This window comes from Podarcis raffonei, chromosome 1, assembly GCF_027172205.1.
Source record: "Podarcis raffonei isolate rPodRaf1 chromosome 1, rPodRaf1.pri, whole genome shotgun sequence".
Taxonomy (NCBI): domain Eukaryota; kingdom Metazoa; phylum Chordata; class Lepidosauria; order Squamata; family Lacertidae; genus Podarcis; species Podarcis raffonei.
In genome coordinates, this window is record NC_070602.1 from 31,641,692 (window position 1) to 31,661,057 (window position 19,366).

At 44.7% G+C, this 19,366-nt stretch overlaps 1 protein-coding gene across 1 annotated transcript; it reads right to left on the reverse strand.

The window, feature by feature from the left end:
* Window positions 1–2,127: 2,127 nt before the first annotated feature.
* Window positions 2,128–15,496, reverse strand: VRTN (vertebrae development associated). Its single transcript, XM_053379430.1, has 2 exons — window positions 15,300–15,496; window positions 2,128–4,580 (listed from the first exon to the last, which is right to left on the reverse strand). The coding sequence occupies exon 2, from the start codon at window positions 4,577–4,579 to the stop codon at window positions 2,561–2,563; it is 2,019 nt and encodes a 672-aa protein (XP_053235405.1). The 5' UTR covers window position 4,580; window positions 15,300–15,496; the 3' UTR covers window positions 2,128–2,560.
* Window positions 15,497–19,366: the final 3,870 nt, after the last annotated feature.

Here is a 19,366-nt window from a genome sequence, read left to right on the forward strand (position 1 = left end):
TTTGCATGCAGGGCAAGTCCTAACTCACCAATGGATTGAGACTCATTGGCTACCCTAACCTGGTTTAGCTGGCCAGTTGAAGCCATTTCTGGGGTGTGGCCGCCATCACATGCTGACATCTTCTAGTGGAGAGCTGAGTGAAGGGTGGGGACCAAAGATGGACAAACTACCCCAGAAGGAGTGTGATGTCATCTTGCACCAGAGGTACTACCCCTCTCCTAACACCCCATCCACCCCAGGCCTGTAATCCAACATTAGAGGGCCACACGTTGGCTACCTTGTAGTCGTACCTTGGCTCCCAAACGCCCTGGGAACTTGGACGTTTTGGCTCCCAAACGCCACAAACCCAGAAGTGATTGTTCCAGTTTGTGAACTTTCTCTGGAACCTGAACGTCCAATGGGACTTCCACGGCTTCTGAAGCCACGATTTGGTTTTAGAAGTAGAACGGACTTCCACTCAACTTCCAAGGTACAAATGTATAGGAACTCACTGTGAAGGACAACTCAACCCAGCTCACCCTTTTGCAAATGGGCACAAATTAGTCGGAAGTTATATGGAAACATTCTATGCTTCATGAATATCTAAACATTGTTGTCTTTAGGCTTGTCAGTCACGTCCCCTGACCTGCTCGAGCATTTAGCATAGCAGATTATTGATAGTTGTAGGACAGGGATGAAGAAATTCAGGCAGGGGCCAAGTGCAGTCCTCCAGGCCTCTCTAGCTGACCTTCAGGTCTCTGCCCAGACCACACTCCCCTGCCAAGGCACACTCCTCCTTCCCAGGCCACATCTCTCACTGGTTCATCCTTTGCAGCATCATGGAATGTTTGTGCCTGGCTGGAAGGCATCTTTGAACTCCAAACTATGCTTTTTGCTTGCTCTGGATGGAGAACAGAAAGGAGTGTGTGTGTGTGTGTGTGTGTGTGTGTGTGTGTGTGTGTGTGTTGAAAACTAAGCTGCTGTAGAAAGGTAAAATCCATGTTTGTTCCTTTGCCCACTTTTGCCTTTGTACTCACCCACTACTGGCATGGAAAGTTGCTCAAAAGAAAAAGCAGCAGAAAAATGTCATCCACTTCTGTTCTAGAACAATGGGGGGGTTTGCTCATGCACACAGGGAGCATTTTAAAAGGAGAAATATGTAGCACACTTCCCTCCCAGGAAGAAGTAAAGCAGAATATGTATTCAGTTCTCAATGTCATATTGTTCAGAAACCACATGTGCGAATGTTTCCAAACTGACAGGAGCTTTGTGGGTGACTCAGGGTACCAGCAAGGGGTGCACATGGCACAGAAGGGTTTAAAAAAGAAGGACCACCCATTTCTGGATTGTGCATTATTATTTCCCAGAGTAACTGAAACAAAAGCACACATTTTTACTGTGGGAAATAGTCAAAGTTTGAGAGCTACAAATTTCACAGATCAGTGCCACATCATGGCTGCCCACCTTCTTCTATGTGGGCTGGGATGTGCCAGGAAAGATAAGCATGTATGCCCTTCCTTCCTCCCAAATTGTGCTTGCCTTGGCTGTTCCTATTGCCTCTGCCAGTTTCAGCATGGCTCAGAAAGCAGGCAAAGAGGAAGATTCCCATAACCTGGGTCTGGTTAATCTACATCATGTCAGAAGACCACATGTCTCCAAATTGGGCCCTGCTCTCTAAATTACCATATCTCTAAATCTGGTTTTGGGAGTTTAGAATTCCTCTATCATAATACAATGCAACAGTTTTTATTTCCATTTTTGAGGTTTTAATGAATTTCTTCCACTTGTATCACACATTGACAGACAGGAGATTTTGCAGCTTTATGCTGTGCAACATAGAACATGCATTATGCCTAGGAGTGGAGTGGCTGAATCCAGCTCACTAACAGAGTGCACACCTTTCAAGACATTCGTCTATTGTTTGTTGATCTGTTTTCACTGCCTTGCTGAAGACTCCTCCTTGTACTTCTTCTCAGTTTTCCTGGTATATGTCACTGTCAGCACAAGATATACATTTGTTTTATTTGCCATCTGATGCCTCTACAATATTACTATCCTTGAGCCAGTCACTGCCACCTTTTTTGAGGACTCTGGAGGGTGATGCTAGGGTTTTTGTTTCCTTTGTACTCCTTTCCTGAATTTTAAAAAAAAAAAATAAAGAACAAAACAGGGTGCACACCTGGACCTGGGCGTAATTCACTGCCCTTAAGATTGTGGCTCACAATCACATTAAAGAAATAAGGCACATTTCACAGTCCACCTACAGCAGCATTAGAGATCCCAGAGACTCCCCTTCTCTACCACCACCAAGTTTATCTGTCCTATTCACTAAGAAGAAGAAAAGCATATATTTCATTATGGGCAACTCAGGAACCCAACAAAAAAAAACAGCACCTCATCCCCATCATCCTCCCTGCCTTTTTCCACTCCTCCAGCGGCTGAGACTTTGCAAAGTTGGTCTCCAACTCTGGAAACCAAGAAAATAAAAAAGACAAAAATAACTACTTGAGAGAGGTTGCATTTCCCACTGATGAGATGACAGCAACTTCCAATAGCAGACTGGCAAGGGTCGTGACTAGCCTCAGGCATCCACCAGCGTCAGTCCATCGTGCAAGGCACGTTTCCACATGTAGTAAGTGGAACGTGCCGTCAAGGGGAAATGAGCTCTGAACTCTTTGTACGTTGGGAAGGTCTTTGACTCAAAGCGCTGCTGGAGAAACAGCTTGGCCTGGGCTTTGAACTGAGCCGTGGCAATCACATCCATCACAAACATGCTGTTGTTCTCTGCCATTTGGTAGCCTGGTATCACAGTACTGTAGGGCTTGGGGGGCTGCTTGTCTACGAGCACTAGAGCACTCTCCTTTTGCTGCAGTGGGCGCTGTTCAAGTTCTGCCTTCCCACTAGTCTCAGCGGTTTTCTTTTCAAAGTTTTCGGAAAGCCCATTTAGGGTAAGGCCGCGCTTCTTGGTTGCTTGGCTGCCGCTTCTCCTCCAAAACCAATAGGCTGTGGAAGAAAGGCTTGGGTAGCGCAGGCGGAACTTGCAGAAGGGAATTTTCCACTGACAGACGCGTTTCTTGGCCAAGTGGCGAAGGTGCTTTTGCCAGATGTGTAGAGATGGGTTGATGCGCATGATAATACGGGACCCTGGATGGTGTCCATTGATCATCTTCTCACTAGGGAGGCTCCCTGGCTTGAATGGCAGGAATGGCTTCTTGTTCATAAGGGGGTTCTGGTTGACGGAAACAGGCTGAGAAGGCATGCAGCTGGGGTTCTCGTTGATGGCCTTTCTTCTCCAGTTGTAGTAGGTGGACCTGGAGATGCCAGGAAAGCAGCACTTGAAGCTCCTGTAGGGCAGAACAGTATTCATGGAAATGCACCTCTCCAGGTAAGACTTGGCTCCTTGCATGGAAGTCCCATTTTGGTTGGAATTCAAGAGTGGACTTTTGGGCCCTAGGCCTCCTTCAGACTTTGTTACACCGTATTTGCCTGCAGGGAGATTCTCCAGTTTGTGCACCTGAGGATCCTTTGGCAGCACAACTTCCACAGGGGAAGAGGCCCTGCCATTTGTTGCGTTTTGCATCTCGTGCTTCCAGGCATAGTAAGTGGAGCGAGAGATTTCTGGGAACATTTGTCGGAAGTGCTGAAGAGGGACCACCTTGCCCTCTCGGAAGCAGGACTGCAGGAACTGTTTGGCCGCAAATCTGGCAGCCGCCTTCTTCCGATGCTCTTGAGACTGGCGCTTCCATCGATAGAAAGTACTTTTGGTGATGCATAGGTTCGAATGAGTCACCTGGGGATCCTGAGGCAGCAGCTCCAAGGTATTCAGCGGTTGCACGGGAGGCTCTGGAGCTGGGATTGTGGCTTCCAGCTCCTCGAGGCCGACCACAGGCACAAAGTACTGAGCTCTGAACAGCTGGGACGAGAGCTGCTGCCCTGACCACATGATATGCAGCGTGGAAACTTGCAAGCCGCACCCCCTGGGTCGGATCAGTCGGTTGAAGTACGGCCGGATCTTTAGGTTGCTCATTGGGTATATGGAATAGATGTTGCACTGCAGCACCGACGCCAGGGCATACATGTGCCACATGTTGGCAAAAGTGCCAGGGAAGCAGGTGGCTTTGATGTCCGCATCAAAAATGGCCTCTAGGATGGCCAAGGGCAAGTTAGTCATCTCAGGGGATTCCTCCGTGCAAAGGGAGTAGCGAGCTGCCTGCAACATCACTTTGGAATCGATCATGCCATGCAGGTAATACTGCTTGTGCAGCAACATCTCCACCGCTGTGCGCACCTGCAGCTCCAGGCTTAGGCTGGTGTTCCCCCACAGCAGCACGCTGGCAGCCTCAAACAGGTGATTCCCTTCGCCTTTGCAAACCAAAGGCAGCATATTGCAGGGAGCATCTTCTGGGTAGAGGCTTTTGGCAACCCGGTCAACTTCCAGCTCTTCCTGGAACGGCCTCTCACGGTAGCCAGGTAAGGAGAACGAGGACAAAGTCCTCTCGGCTTCTAGGGTTGCGCTGGTGAGTCCCTCCAGCCCAAAGCATTCGACCGCCTCTTGCAGTTCCTGAAGCACGGACTGCACCAGCTGGTGTCGCTGGATCATCCTGAAAACCACAGAAGAGCTCAGACAATGACGCTGTCAGACATTCAGCATTTCCCCATTCACTTTCTTTGGCATTTGGCCTCAGTTACCGAGACTATTGTATTCTAGTTAAAAATAAATGGGTCAGTGAGCCTGGCTGCTAACCAGGAGGTTGGTGGTCGAGCCCACCCAGGTATGGCTGTGGCAGGATTCCTGCATAGCAGGGGGTTGGACTAGATGACCCTCGAGGTCCCTTACAACTCCACAATTCTGTACTCTATGCTTCTATGAAATCAGGTCTTGCAGCAGCCCCAATATCTGGCCCCCAGTGATCTAAAGCCAACGTTTCCCTGAGAGTCCCTCCTTCTAGTTTTGTTCCTGACCTTTTGATTTTCCTTACTGTCGGGCAATCAAGGGGAAACTTTTTTACTGGTCCAGGAATTATGGAAAGCAAATGATTTTTGAAACTGCTTACTGGCTTGCTTTTTCCTGCCTAGAAACCCTGAAAAGGCCTCTTGCTAAGCTGCACACACTGGGAAAATCAGAAATTATGCCTCAGCCAGCCAGCCAGCTTATTGTAGTGTGCTCAGAAGTGTTTCTATTCCTCTAGGGCTGTTTTCATCCTTTATACAAATTTATTAAATAATCATCATCCTTTGCCACCAAGTACTCAATAAAAAGAATAAAAGGTTGCTACCATGCTTGTGAGTATAATGAATGCTTTAAAAGAGTGAAGGGTAACTCATGGGATATCTTTTTCAGATCACTTTTAAGTTTTCTCTTTATTTCACCTGAACTGCATAATAAAAACACTCTTAATTCATACTGCAGGCAAACAAAAAATGCCTGGCTGGGTAGAGAACACAACCGATACTGGAAAGCAGAGCAAAGAAAAATACAATGGGTGGAGTCTATATGTAGCCCACAATTACCATATAGGCTGTTTTTTCAGTTTCACTTAAGTGATTATAGGGTGACTGTGATCATGAAAAATCCACCCACAGGAAGGGCAAGTCTTTAGTTAGTAGGCTATTCAGGAGCCTCCATATGAAGTTTTTGTTGCAAACTCGCCTGCCTTATTCCCTTATTTTTTCAGAGGGTCCTATTCCTTAATTGCTCCTGTGGTGGTGCATTGTGGTTATTAGGGCTTTCATCGTGTGTCATGTCACAAATTAAAAAGAACATTTTCCAAAAACATCTTTTTTTGGGGGGGGAGCACAGCTCTGGGGTCAGTGCACCCATTTGTTCCACCCTGCCTACAGGGCTGCCTTCACATCTGAGTTTGTGTTTTAGTTACTTAATTACTCACTGCACCTTTTAATTGCTAATCTGTTTAGAACAGCAAGCCTTCTTTCAAGAGACAACCTCAGACTGTACTACTATATTCCAGACTTTTTACAAGCTGCAGAAGCCTATTTTCATATGACGCTATATTTCACACTCCCAGTCTCCTCCGTCTCAGATATTCTTAGGCCCTAGCACCCAGCATAGAAGATCAAAATATTTGCATAGCAGATCCTTTTTCCTTCTGCTGAAAATAATGAAGAGAAACAGGATCTAGTGCTAGGCAGTAACAACCTTTATTTATATTTACCAGAAGAAGCACTAAAATCTGCATTCAGACAGCAACAGAATAGGGTCTCAAAGGTGTCCTGGAAAATATATATTCACAGAGGCTGGTTTGGGGACAAAAGTCTTGTCACATGCAACATACAGCAAGCTTCTAGGACAGTAATGGGGAACCTGTAGCCCCCCAGATGTTCTCAGACTCCAACTCCCATTGGCCTCAGACAGTATGGCCAATGTTAAGTAACAGTAACCTCCGGAGGGCGACAGGTTCGTCATCATAGCTCCAGGACAAAAGGCACAGGGAACCCTAGAACAGGGGTCAGCAAACTTTTTCAGCAGGGGGCCAGTCCACTGTCCCTCAGACATTGTGGGGGGCCGGACTATATTGCGGGGGGGGATGAACAAATTCCTATGCCCCACAAATAACCCAGAGATGCATTTTAAATAAAAGCACACATTCTACTCATGTAAAAACACGCTGATTCCCAGACCGTCCATGGGCCGGATTTAGAAGGCGATTGGGCCGGATCTGGCCCCTGGGCCTTAGTTTGCCTTAGAACCTATTTACAGCTTCATGTTACAATACTGCCATGTTTTTTAGGGTCACATCAATTCAAACTCTTAGTTGACAGTATAGCTTCCAATATTATGCAAAATCCTGGATATCTGTAAATTTTATCCAGTTCTTCCCAGTACAGAGGGACATTATTCTGTTTCCATGCAGGCCCACTTTGGGGGTAATTTAAAGCTTCTCTATTCATCCTGAATCTCTTAGGGCATTAATTAAAGCAGGCTTCCTCAACCTCAGCCCTCCAGATATTTTTGGCCTACAACTCCCATGATCCCTAGCTAGCAGGACCAGTGGTCAGGGATGATGGGAATTGTAGTCTCAAAACATCTGGAGGGCCGAGGTGGACGAAGCTGGAATTGAAGCATAGTCACAGAAGGCTATACAAATCCTAAGGTTCTTTTAAAAGTTCATTATTACAGTAGCTTGGCAAGAGTGGTGAATGCAGCAGCCCCAAAAGCAGGATGCAACAACACCTGACTCCCCTGTCAAGTGTGTAATACAGTGATACCTCGGGTTACATACGCTTCAGGTTACAGACTCCGCTAACCCAGAAATAGTGCTTCAGGTTAAGAATTTTGCTTCAGGATGCGTACAGAAATCGTGCTCCGGCGGCACGGCAGCAGCAGCAGGAGGCCCCATTAGCTAAAGTGGTGCTTCAGGTTAAGAACAGTTTCAGGCTGGGGACTTCCGGGTTAGCGCCAGCGGCTAATGGCGGATTCCCTACGAGCTCCGGAGGGAATCGGCTCCACAGGATTAGGGTCGTACCGCTGCGGCGACGCGGAGACCCTTAAAAATCACAGGCGGTGAAGCCTGTGAACCTGGTGACTCGGCGGGCACCATTTGCACCCCCCCGACCTGCGAAGGAGACTTTTTAAAGGCTCCGGAATAGGGGACGGGGTGAGCGGCGCGGTGCTGTGAGTTGACTGCTTCTCCTGTGGAGAGCGCATGGCCGGAGAGCGCTGACTTCTTCTTGTGATTTGGACTCCAAAATAACAACCCGTGAGTAGTACGGAAATTGGATTTTTAAAGAAAATTTTTTGATGAATTAGGTACGATCGGGGGAGGTGTAAACAGGAAGTCAGCCTCCTCCTCCTGTAAACAATCTAAAGCAAGGACCTGCTAACTAAGGTCGAGAGAATTTTTTTCTTTTATCATTTGGCAAAAGACATTAATTTCACGATTTGGCACTAGAAGAAACCTTACTGGAGGATAAGAGCTAATTTTGGGAGCTGAAGTGCCACCCCCCCCGGACCCGGGAGTGATCCGCGAGAGAGCCTGTTGAAGGTATTGGAAGAGTTTGACAGCTGTCAAATTAGCTGTCAGACGGAAAAAGAGAACTTTGCTTCTGTTGCTTCTGCTGGCTATACTTGTTACAATTTGACTATATTTTGTTGAAAACAAGGAAGAACTGATACAAACTAATTTGATTTTTGGATTTGAACTGGAAAGAACACTAAGTAACCAAAATCCCTCTAGAGGGGATTTTGGGACATTACAAGAATGGCTGAAGGAGGGGAAATTCAAGCTGAATTGGACAGAGTCTTTGTTCTCTTGGGAAAGTTACAAGGCCAAATTGATGTTTTGGCTACAAATGTTACTACTCTGGACTTAACAGTAAACAAACTCATTGAATCTGATAAGGAATTGTCTCAGGAAGCCCATGCAGTTGAACAAGAAGAGAAACTTGAGAGCTTTGAGAGTGTGAAGAAAGAGATTTATGTTGTTCCTGAGAAAAAGGAAGGAGGAGCTGTAATTTTACAGATGATAAAGGAGAGCCAGAGGCCTGACATGATGGCTGCAAAGGAAAATAAGAACTTGATGGTGAAAACTTGGTTTGAATTGGAGACTGAAGAATGGAGAGATCTCCTTGTGTGGAGATCTGAAGACCCAAGGATTACAAATCTGATTAAGGTGGAAGTTGGAGCTTTGGAGACATTTGGATTTGAAAGGAGTAAGAAACAAGATTTAGGCTCCACTTTTAAGTATGGAGGTCTGGTTGGAAGAAACATGGACTTTATTGGACTAGAGCTTCTCCGAGATTTGGTGTTTAATACCAAGGACTATAAAAAAAGCCGGCAGAGAGGAATTGAGAGAGAACTAAGAGCCTCGGACGTGAGGTCTCCAGGCTGAGAGTAGATTGATTGATGGATGATTATTGGGGATTGGAACCGGGAAAGGGGGGGGTGGAGTTTGGGAATCCAAAGGGTGTATAATTATAATTTGTTTTGCTTTTATTTTGTTTTGTCATTTGTATGAGAATTGAGGAAATCGTGGAAGGGAATTTAGGTCGACTTTAGGAAAAGGCTTTAAGAATAAGTACGGATGTATAATTATTGATGTTTATAAGGCAAAATTGGTTTTTCAAAATGAACTAAATATAAAATATAAAACATAAAAAGGTTAAAAATTAGGGACAAGAACTTGTTGAACTGTTGTTTAAATATTGATGTTTATAAGTTAAAATTGGTTTTTCTAAAATGAATTAAATATAAAAAGGTTAAAAATTGGGGACAAGAACTTGTTGAACCAACAATCTGAATTGGAATACAAGAGGGGGAGGTATGGGGAAGTCAGGGAAATATGTCATTGAAAATAAGGACGTTGAATTCTATGTGTTTTTAAATTTTTTTGTTTCAGGGTTTTTGTTTTTGTTTTTTTTGATTTTTTGATGTATTATAATGGAAAAATCTTAATAAATATCATTTTTTTTTTAAAAAAAGAACAGTTTCAGGCTAAGTACGGACCTCCGGAACGAATTAAGTACTTAACCCAAGGTACCACTGTATACAATCGACCCTTCAGACATTAAATAGCAGCACGACTGGCAGCACAGGGCACACACACTTCTATAGGTAGCTGCACACACTGCAACATCCAGTTCTGTTCATGGTGGATGTCTTATTCATTTATGAGGCCCCCCTCCTCCCTAAAACCTACATGACCTGAAGGTGTTGCTGTGTAATGCCAGGTCAATGATGAATAAAACCACTGCCATCCACGACCTGATTGTGGATGGAGGATTTGACCTGGCATGTGTGACAGAGACCTGGTTGGAGGAAGCAGATGGGCCTGTCCTTGCCGCTGCTTGCCCACCAGGTTTCTCTTACACACAGCAACCCAGGTCATGTGGGCGGGGAGGGGGGGTTGCAGTGATTTTTAGGAAGTCACTAGCTTGCAGCAGGCGTCCTACTGGGAAGATCCAGTTTTCTGAGTGCATGTTCTGGAAGTTGGGCAATAGGGGCAGTACAGGATTCCTTTTGGTGTACCGACCTCCCCGCTGCACCAAGGATTCCCTGTCTGAGCTGCTTCAGGTCGTGGCGGATTTTCTCCTGGAGACACCTAGTTTGGTTGTCCTAGGGGATTTTAACATCCATGCCGACACGACCTTACAAGGGGCCGCTCGGGACTTCGTGGAAAGCATGGCCTCCATGGGGCTGTCCCTGAATAAGTTTGGCCCAACTCATAGTCATGGACATGCCTTAGACCTGGTGTTCACCTCTAGTGACGTGGGTGATCTGACACTAAGTAAAAGTGAAACAAAAGAAGTGCCATGGTCAGATCACTTCCTGGTGCAACTGGACTTCTCCGCGACCCTTCCCCTCTGCAGGGAGGTGGGACCAATTCGGATGGTCCGCCCCCGCCACTTAATGGATCCAGATGGTTTCCAGAGAGTGGTAGGGGATGCTTTATCCCATGTTGATGGCCTTTCAGCTGATTCCCTGGTGGCCCGCTGGAATGCGGAGTTAACCAGGGCTATCGACTGTCTGGCTCCGAAGCGCCCTCTCCGATTGCATGGAGCCCGGACAGCCCCGTGGTTTTCTTCGGAGCTGAGGGCGATGAAACAATCGCTGAGACGGCTAGAGCGTCGGTGGCAAAAAACTCACTCCGAATCTGACCGGACACAGGTTAGAGCTCAACTTCGAGCCTACCAAGTGGCGATAGCGACGGCGAAGAAGACTTTCTTCACCGCCTCTATTGCATCTGCAGAAAATAGTAGCAGGAGACTCTTTCAGGTGGTTCGCAATTTAACGGAACCACCTTTACCACCGGGGCCTTGTAAAGACCCCAAGATCTCCTGCAACGATTTTGCAAAGTTTTTTGCAGATAAAATCACTCATATTCGGAAGGAGCTAGACACCACCGTGGGTGCAGGGCTGGGGCGGGAGAGTGCTAGAGCTCTGTCTGGTCAAGTTGCATGGAATCAATTTCAATCCGTTACCCCCGAGGATGTGGACAGGCTGCTTGGACGCGTGAAACCAACCACCTGTCTCCTTGATCCTTGTCCATCCTGGCTAATAAAAGCAAGCCGGGAAGGGCTGGGCGATGGGCTCTGCGGGGTGGTGAATGCTTCCCTCTGTGAGGGAACATTCCCAGATCCGCTGAAAGAAGCGGTCATTAAACCGCTTCTTAAAAAACCATCTTTAGACCCGGCCAGTATGGCCAACTATCGCCCAGTCTCAAATCTTCCATTCTTGGGCAAGGTGATTGAGCGCGTGGTTGCTGAACAACTCCAGGCACGCCTGGAGGATGCGGACCATTTGGATCCCTTCCAATCAGGATTCAGGCCTCATCATGGGACTGAAACTGCCTTGGTCGCGCTGGTTGATGATCTCCGGCGAGCTAGGGACAAAGGTGAGAGTTGTTTCCTGGTTCTGCTGGATCTCTCAGCGGCCTTTGATACAATCGACCATAACATCCTTCTGGACCGTCTAGAGGGGCTGGGAGCTGGGGGCACTGTTATGCAGTGGTTTCGCTCCTTCCTCCTGGGCCGTGTTCAGAAAGTGGTGGTGGGGGATGAGTGTTCAGACCCCTGGGCCCTCACTTGCGGGGTGCCTCAGGGTTCCGTCCTCTCCCCCATGCTTTTTAACATCTATATGAAGCCACTGGGAGAGATCATCAGGGGGTTTGGACTGGGTGTCCATCAATATGCAGATGATACCCAGCTCTACCTCTCTTTCAAATCAGAACCAGTGAAGGCGGTGAAGGTCCTGTGTGAGTGCCTGGAGGCAGTTGGAGGATGGATGGCGGCTAATGGATTGAGGTTGAATCCTGACAAGACAGAAGTACTGTTTTTGGGGGACAGGGGGCGGGCTGGTGTGGAGGACTCCCTGGTCCTGAATGGGGTAACTGTGCCCCTGAAGGACCAGGTGCGCAGCCTGGGAGTCATTTTGGACTCACAGCTGTCCATGGAGGCGCAGGTCAATTCTGTGTCCAGGGCAGCTGTCTACCAACTCCACCTGGTACGCAGGCTGAGACCCTACCTGCCCGCGGACTGTCTCGCCAGAGTGGTGCATGCTCTGGTTATCTCCCGCTTGGACTACTGCAATGTGCTCTACGTGGGGCTACCTTTGAAGGTGACTCGGAAACTACAACTAATCCAGAATGCGGCAGCTAGACTGGTGACTGGGGGCGGCCGCCGAGACCATATAACACCGGTCTTGAAAGACCTACATTGGCTCCCAGTACGTTTCCGAGCACAATTCAAAGTGCTGGTGTTGACCTTTAAAGCCCTAAACGGCCTCGGCCCAGTATACCTGAAGGAGCGTCTCCACCCCCATCGTTCTGCCCGGATGCTGAGGTCCAGCGCCGAGGGCCTTCTGGCGGTTCCCTCATTGCGAGAAGCAAAGCTACAGGGAACCAGGCAGAGGGCCTTCTCGGTAGTGGCGCCTGCCCTGTGGAACGCCCTCCCATCAGATGTCAAAGCGATAAATAACTACCTGACATTCAGAAGACATCTTAAGGCAGCCCTGTTCAGGGAAGTTTTTAATCTGTGATATTTTAGTGTATTTTTGGTTTCTATGGAAGCCGCCCAGAGTGGCTGGGGAAACCCAGCCAGATGGGCGGGGTACAAATAATAAATTATTATTATTATTATTATTATTATTATTATAAAAAATGCCTCCCTAAAAGGCATTTCAAGTGCCAATAGCAGTGAATCAAACATCTCTCTCTCTTAGGAAAAGATGGCACTCAAATATATTGCAATGTTTTAACCCCAGGGATCCAACCAGGGGTGCCATTTAGGATGGCTGTATATCCTTCTCTACCCTTTTGTATTTCCAACTACCCTTCATTATTTCTCAAAAGCATGCCTTTATCAAGTCAGCTGACTAGTTCTTTTATGCACTGAACAATCTAACCATTTATAACAGCCTCTGCAGTAGGTATATGTGCTAAAAGTATAAATCCCTTTGCCTAAAAAACACCCCAAATTACCATTTCACCCATGCTGATAATATTGCTGTAGTTGTCATGAGGTAGGGCTGGCCTGCCAATCAAACTGGTCAAATATTATCAGCTGAACATCATTATTTGACTGCAGCTCATGATGCCTAGAGGATTGGTCTGCGGCCTACTTCGCAAAAAGGCCTTTTAAAAAAACATTTGGTTTTGAATAGTGGCTGCTAGCTGGCCTTTAAAAAATGGTTTTGTAATTGAAGGCCTACACTGATGTTCTAGGATAAAAGTGAAAGAGAAGAGCTGTTTTGTCAATCATCCCACATGTATAAACACCTCACTTAACATTAAGGTTTTATTTATTTAAATAACCACTTAACAGCAGTTTTCATGCTACTTGACCAGTGAACTAACCAACTATTTTACTTTGTTGTCAGATACTCAACACTTTCTTAAATATAGAAGATACAGAAAACACAATGAATACACTTAAAAGTGCTTTTTTTGGTTTAATGTTGAACATATCCAAGAATGAAACCTGAAACTATAGTATTAGTCTCAATTACACTTTATTTCCTTCCTCCCTTCTATGGAAATGGTACCATTTCCAGCTAATACAGGTGAACACCTTCCTACTTTCATATTATATTATAATATTTATATATTATAATATATAATATTTCAGGCCTTTAAAATAATTTCCATTGTCTGGGCCTTTTAGTTTTTTAATGTATATTTTTTCTTTTATTTTTTGGAGAGGAGATACCACAATTTTGAGATTTTTAGTTTTGCCTTTACGCTTTATCCTGTGTTCACTTTATTTTTTACTTTTTTATTGTCAGCTGCCAAGAAAACTTCATGTTATGTGGTAGCATCCAAAGCTAAAAATAAGTACATTTCGGAATACTTGAGCACTATTGCTGACATTACTTTTTGACCTGGTCATAGTATTGTAGAATAGCCATGCTAAATCTTTCACAGCAAAAAGGCAATGCCTGCAGCATCTTCGAGGACTATGTTTTATTCATTAGAAGTGAACTGAGAAAGTTGATTTAGTTTACCCCTTACTTTTCTTCAACCCACCAGTTTATATAACTCACTTTTGCTAACTCACATAAACGACAAAACAGAACTGTGCCAATGGAACCTACTGCCACAACAACCCCTCTTTATATTTTCCCCAAAATTACTTTATCCCATACAGCCACATCAGGATGTGCTTGCTCAGGAGTCCCATCCAATTCTGTGGGACTAATACAGCAATCCTAACCCCATTTACCTGGGAGTAAGCCCTACTTAAGTCACTAGCACTAAGTTTTGAGTAGACATGGTTAAGCTTGCAGCATTAAAAAAAGTGGAGGGGTGGTATGGCAGCTCATCTGCTGCAGATCTGGCATGAGAGGTGAAGAGACAGTACAAAACAGTATAATGAATTAAATTAAGAGAAAAAGAGAAAACATTTCGAGTCCCAACGTTTCTCTGAGTGCACGCAAGCATTCTAAGGTGAAACCCAAAAAAGTATAGCGCAGGTGTTAAGAGTTATTCTTGCTGGATTCCGCCAGATCTTCAGCAGCAGCACAGAAGTCAGATTGCAGCCAGCCAGGGCCTTGGAAAACTCCATGTTTCCTTCCAGTCCAAGGACAATCTTAAAGGAGGTCATGAGTGAAGCCCAGCCAAAGAACTAAGCCCTGTGCCCCCTCTGCCGGCCAGTCTCGTTCGTCCTAAAGTACCGCGGAGAAGCCATCTTTCCAAAGATGGTGGACGCACAGGAATAAACTTGGGAATGAGCTTGATGAGCGGGTTGTTACCCAGTTCAAGATACATAAGGGCACCAATAAAAAGGGGGTGGGAGAAGGGAAGGAAAAACGTGATCCTTCAAACAAGAACAGGATTTTCTAAAAAACAAAAACCTAAAGGAAATTGCCCAGGGGTTAACCCCAAGACGGATTCCCTGCTCTGCTGAAGAGATAATGGGAGGTTTGTGGGGCGGGACCTGGCAGAGGGCAGCCAAAAGTTGCCTCAGGAGCTCCTGTTAACAAAAGACTATCCTTGGAGAGATTAGTTGAAAGAGGGAGTGCGCGGGGTGGGGGGAGAGATATTTGGATCAGCAAACCAAAGACGTGGAACAAATGGAGGAGACTCTGAATTAAGCAGTTGCATATAGAAAGGGGAGGTAATAACGCGCAGCGCAACTCTGTGCATGTTTACTCAGCCTTGCCGAGTTCATGGGACCTGCTTCCTAAGGTTGCAGGATATTTCCCTAGGTTTGCAGCCCTCATTATATAACCAGGCTGGTGCTCAAGCCTTCCTTGGGTTTGAGTTTGCACTGGCCTACTTTACTGGAATTCAGCGGAGTCTTTTGGAGGGGTTTAGCGTTCTCTCCAGAAACCGGTTTGCAGACTTCGGAAGTTCCCTCCAACTCACCTTTGCTTGTTGGGCAAAGCCCTGGTGTTGACCCCAACCCGTCCTAAGCAGCTCCTGCTCCTTCCTCCTCTCTCTGCAAAGCTGTTTCCTGGACATTTAAATCCTGGAGCAGGAAGCGTAGCGAGCTCCCCTTTCTCAGCTGTGAGCCTGTGTCCCACATTCAGACTAGAACTGGTTTCAAATCTGGAGTGAACCAATTGGAGTGATTGACTTGTGTGAAAGGATCTCGGCTCCACCCCTCCCCCTCCCCACCAGGAAATAGTCCATCCCCAAGTGTTCTTGTCTATAAAATGAAAGGAGTGCAGATGTAAGGGGTCACTTCCAAAGTTAAAGTGATCCTTGCGATTATCGAAGACACTTAAAGAGACAAGCACTTCCACTGTTAAAATATCACAATTATTTTCAGAACCTGAGCAAAAAAACAACAACAACAACAGTGGTGGCGGGGAGGGATGCCAAAATGCAAAGGCAGACATGGGATAAATTATGCTCATAGGTAGAAACCATGTACAGGGAAATTGGTTTGGACACAATATTGGTACTTGTTCATACTGTATTGTTTCTGCAAATATGTAGGAAAGGGAGAAGCAAAGAATCATAACTTTATTGTGTACCTGACTCAAAACACACATGCACAGGATAACAAAACTGATTGCATTCTGGTTGAAGAAGTGAAAGCAAATTGGCAACAGCCTTGCATTTCCAGGAAAGGCATAAGGAGTCCACCTAAATTGTATTTTTGCTCTGATTCATCATATTTCTTTATAAAATGCAAACCTGGAATCATTTCAAAATAGCTGTAGTTGCTCTAGCTTCAATTAAAGTGGTAATTCAGCAATGCAACAGAATCAGTGTCTATTCTAACCCTAACTCTGGGTTTTTCTTTTTGCAAGGTCTGTTTTGAAAAGATCTGACGCAGTTTAAGACTTCCCTGCACCATCATATCAAATAGCTTAAGTCCATCCAGAGTTTTCATAGCTATGGAGGGATTTGAAGTTAGGCCTTTCTGGTTCTAGTTATGAAAATAATAATATGCACCCTTACTGGACTCCTGGCCCTGAACCCTTATACTGCAGCTAGTTCCTTAACATTTCTTGGGAATAACTAGAGATTTGGCTGCTGAGACATAAGAATCTGCCTCTCACAGAGCTGCCTGTAAGCATTTTGAGGCATAGAACAAATGCTAAAATTGGACTACCTGGGGGGGGGTCGTTTCAATCATAGCATATAATCATTATTCTGAAAATGTTATTTGTATGGAAAGGCTTAAGAGTGCTGGAAGAAATTTGTGAGGAAGAACATCACTTGGTTATCACATAACAGATTGGATGATGAGGGTCTTACCTAAATTATTACTGAGATCCCATGTAGTATAGAAAACAAAATATAGTATTGGCTTCTGTTCAGATCCTTGCACAGCCTTGGTCTTACAAGGTCACTTTGAACAAATCTGTATAAGATCTAAGAATGTAAAATATTAATGCCCAACTCTGCTGTGCAGGTGGACAAAATAAGGATTGTAAAACTCTTTGAAATGGAAAATAAAGCAAATCCATTTGAAATCAGAAGTGCAGTGCTTTAAAATCAGTAGAGACAGAACCTTGTAGGATTTGAACAGTTTGGTCAGTGAAACATTATTGATAGAGAACACTTTTCATTATCATAATTATTAATAATAAAAATGTTTGTTGCAGCAGTGCCTACACAAGGACTCAGTGTGCTATGCAGTTCACACACAGAGATTACTAAGTGTTCAGAGGCAAGGATAGCGCTGAGTCAGCTAGGTTGGTAATTAACATAGGTGCTGGAAAAGACACAAAAGAGACTCTCTGAGTCATTCTGTTATGCGGATTGCTAGATACATGAGGAACTCAATGAATAAACAAGTAGCATTTTTTGTCACTGGTCTTTCATTCATTAGATTTGAGATAAGCATATTCTGTCTCTTGATTTTGAGGTTTGGGGGTTGCATGGTGACGAAACATAGTCTGCTTATCAACCAACTAGATGTTTTGTATGCATTTGTGGTACAGTATGTTTTTCTTGAGAAAGCACATCGCTCTTCAACAAATTTTGGTGCACAATCCCTCAGCGTGACTTGATTTCCTGTTCTGGATCTCGCTCAAACCTTCTCTTAAGAATAGAATATTGCTTTCTACAACATAAACGCATACTTACCAATTCCTTACATGTCACGAACACATACTAAGCATACTACAAAATATGTAGTTACACATACTGACTAATTTGTTCTGCTTTGGTAGTAGCAAGGATCCTTAGCAGGGCACTGGAGCCTCAACCCTCTGTACAGTGGTACCTCCGGTTAAGTACTTAATTCGTTCCGGAGGTCCGTACTTAGCCTGAAACTGTTCTTAACCTGAAGCACCACTTTAGCTAATGGGGCCTCCTGCTGCTGCTGCTGCTGCTGCCGCGCCGCCGGAGCACAATTTCTGTTCTCATCCTGAAGCAAAGTTCTTAACCTGAAGCACTATTTCTGGGTTAGCGGAGTCTGTAACCTGAAGCGTATGTAACCTGAAGCGTATGTAACCCAAGGTATCACTGTACAGGAAATTCCTCTGACATCAAAGATTTTGCAGAGTGCCTCCAAATCTCCAGGTTTATCTTTACCATTTTAAGGGCTGAGAACCTTGCTTTAAAAGGGACAGGAGAGCTGAGTTTTTCAGAAATTCTACTGCTATAATAGCTTGTCTGCTTTCTCTGCACATGTGCAGAATCCCACTAGGAGTTACACACAACAGATAACAAAAATGAGGACAGAGCCGACCAATACAGGACATCAACACTTAGGCTTCAATGTTGACACTGGAAACTCTAGCTGTAATGCTTTAAGAGAACATGGAAAAAAAGGTTTAGAAGTAGGTTAAAATTTATCGATAAGGATTTGCTGAATTAACAATTTGAATTGGAATACAAAAAAGGGAGGTACGAGGAGGTCTGGGAACAAGTTAATGGAAAATAAGTAATGGAAATTTTGTGTGTTTTTAATTATTCTTATTTTTTGTATTTTTGTTATTTTCTTTTTGTTATTTTTTTTTCTTATTGTATTAATATTGAAAACTTTAATAAACATCTTATTAAAAAAAAAGGAAACTCTGCTTTGACCTCAGGTAGAGCTCTGGGTGGTTTCAAGTCCCCCGTCGTCCCGTCCCCCCGCGCAAGTGCGCAAGCTACTTTCCCATAACTAGTAAGAGGTGGATGGATGAGTTGGGAAGGAATCAGAAAGATCATCTTGTTTCTATCCTTCCTTCCTCCTGTTTCTCTCTCCCTCCCCTCCCTACCATAGAAGATTAGGGTTGGTGAAATATATGAGATATCAGTTCAAGTTTCACTTCCTCCATGGACTCATTGTGTGGCATTCACCAGGTCACTACAGCACAGCCTTTGTTCTCCATCTGTGAATAGTGTCCTGCTCACCGGTAGAGGAAGAATTCTATGGCACCTTGAAACTAATGGCAGCTATTATTATGCAAGACTGGAAATCAATTTATAAACTAGAAATTTTTTATATATATATATATATATATATATATATATATATATATATATATACAGTTATATATATATATATATATATATACAGTTATATATATATATATATAAACAGTTATATAAATATATAGCTAAGTATTTGCCATCAGCAACCTGGAGAAAAATTGCAAGAGTCATAGACCGGAGCAGGCTTCCTCAACCTTGGCCCGCCAGATGTTTTTAGCCTACAACTCCCATGATCCCTAGCTAGCAGGACCAGTGGTCAGGGGTGATGGGAATTGTAGTCCCAAAACATCTGGAGGGCTGAGGTTGAGGAAGCCTGGACTAGAGCAAACTCAATGTTGATGTCAGTCATTCCTGCTCCTGGTTGTTTGTTTGACAGAATAGAATAAATATAATTAATCAGTCCTGATTTAAATCATTTAAAATTTGAACATGCCAAGGATAGTGCAGGAAATTTTGGAAAATAATTAAGGGAATCGGATGGCCAGAGAAATAAAATCTCCATTGCAAACGTTATATTACAAACAAATACTGCAGCAAGTTTGCAGCAAATC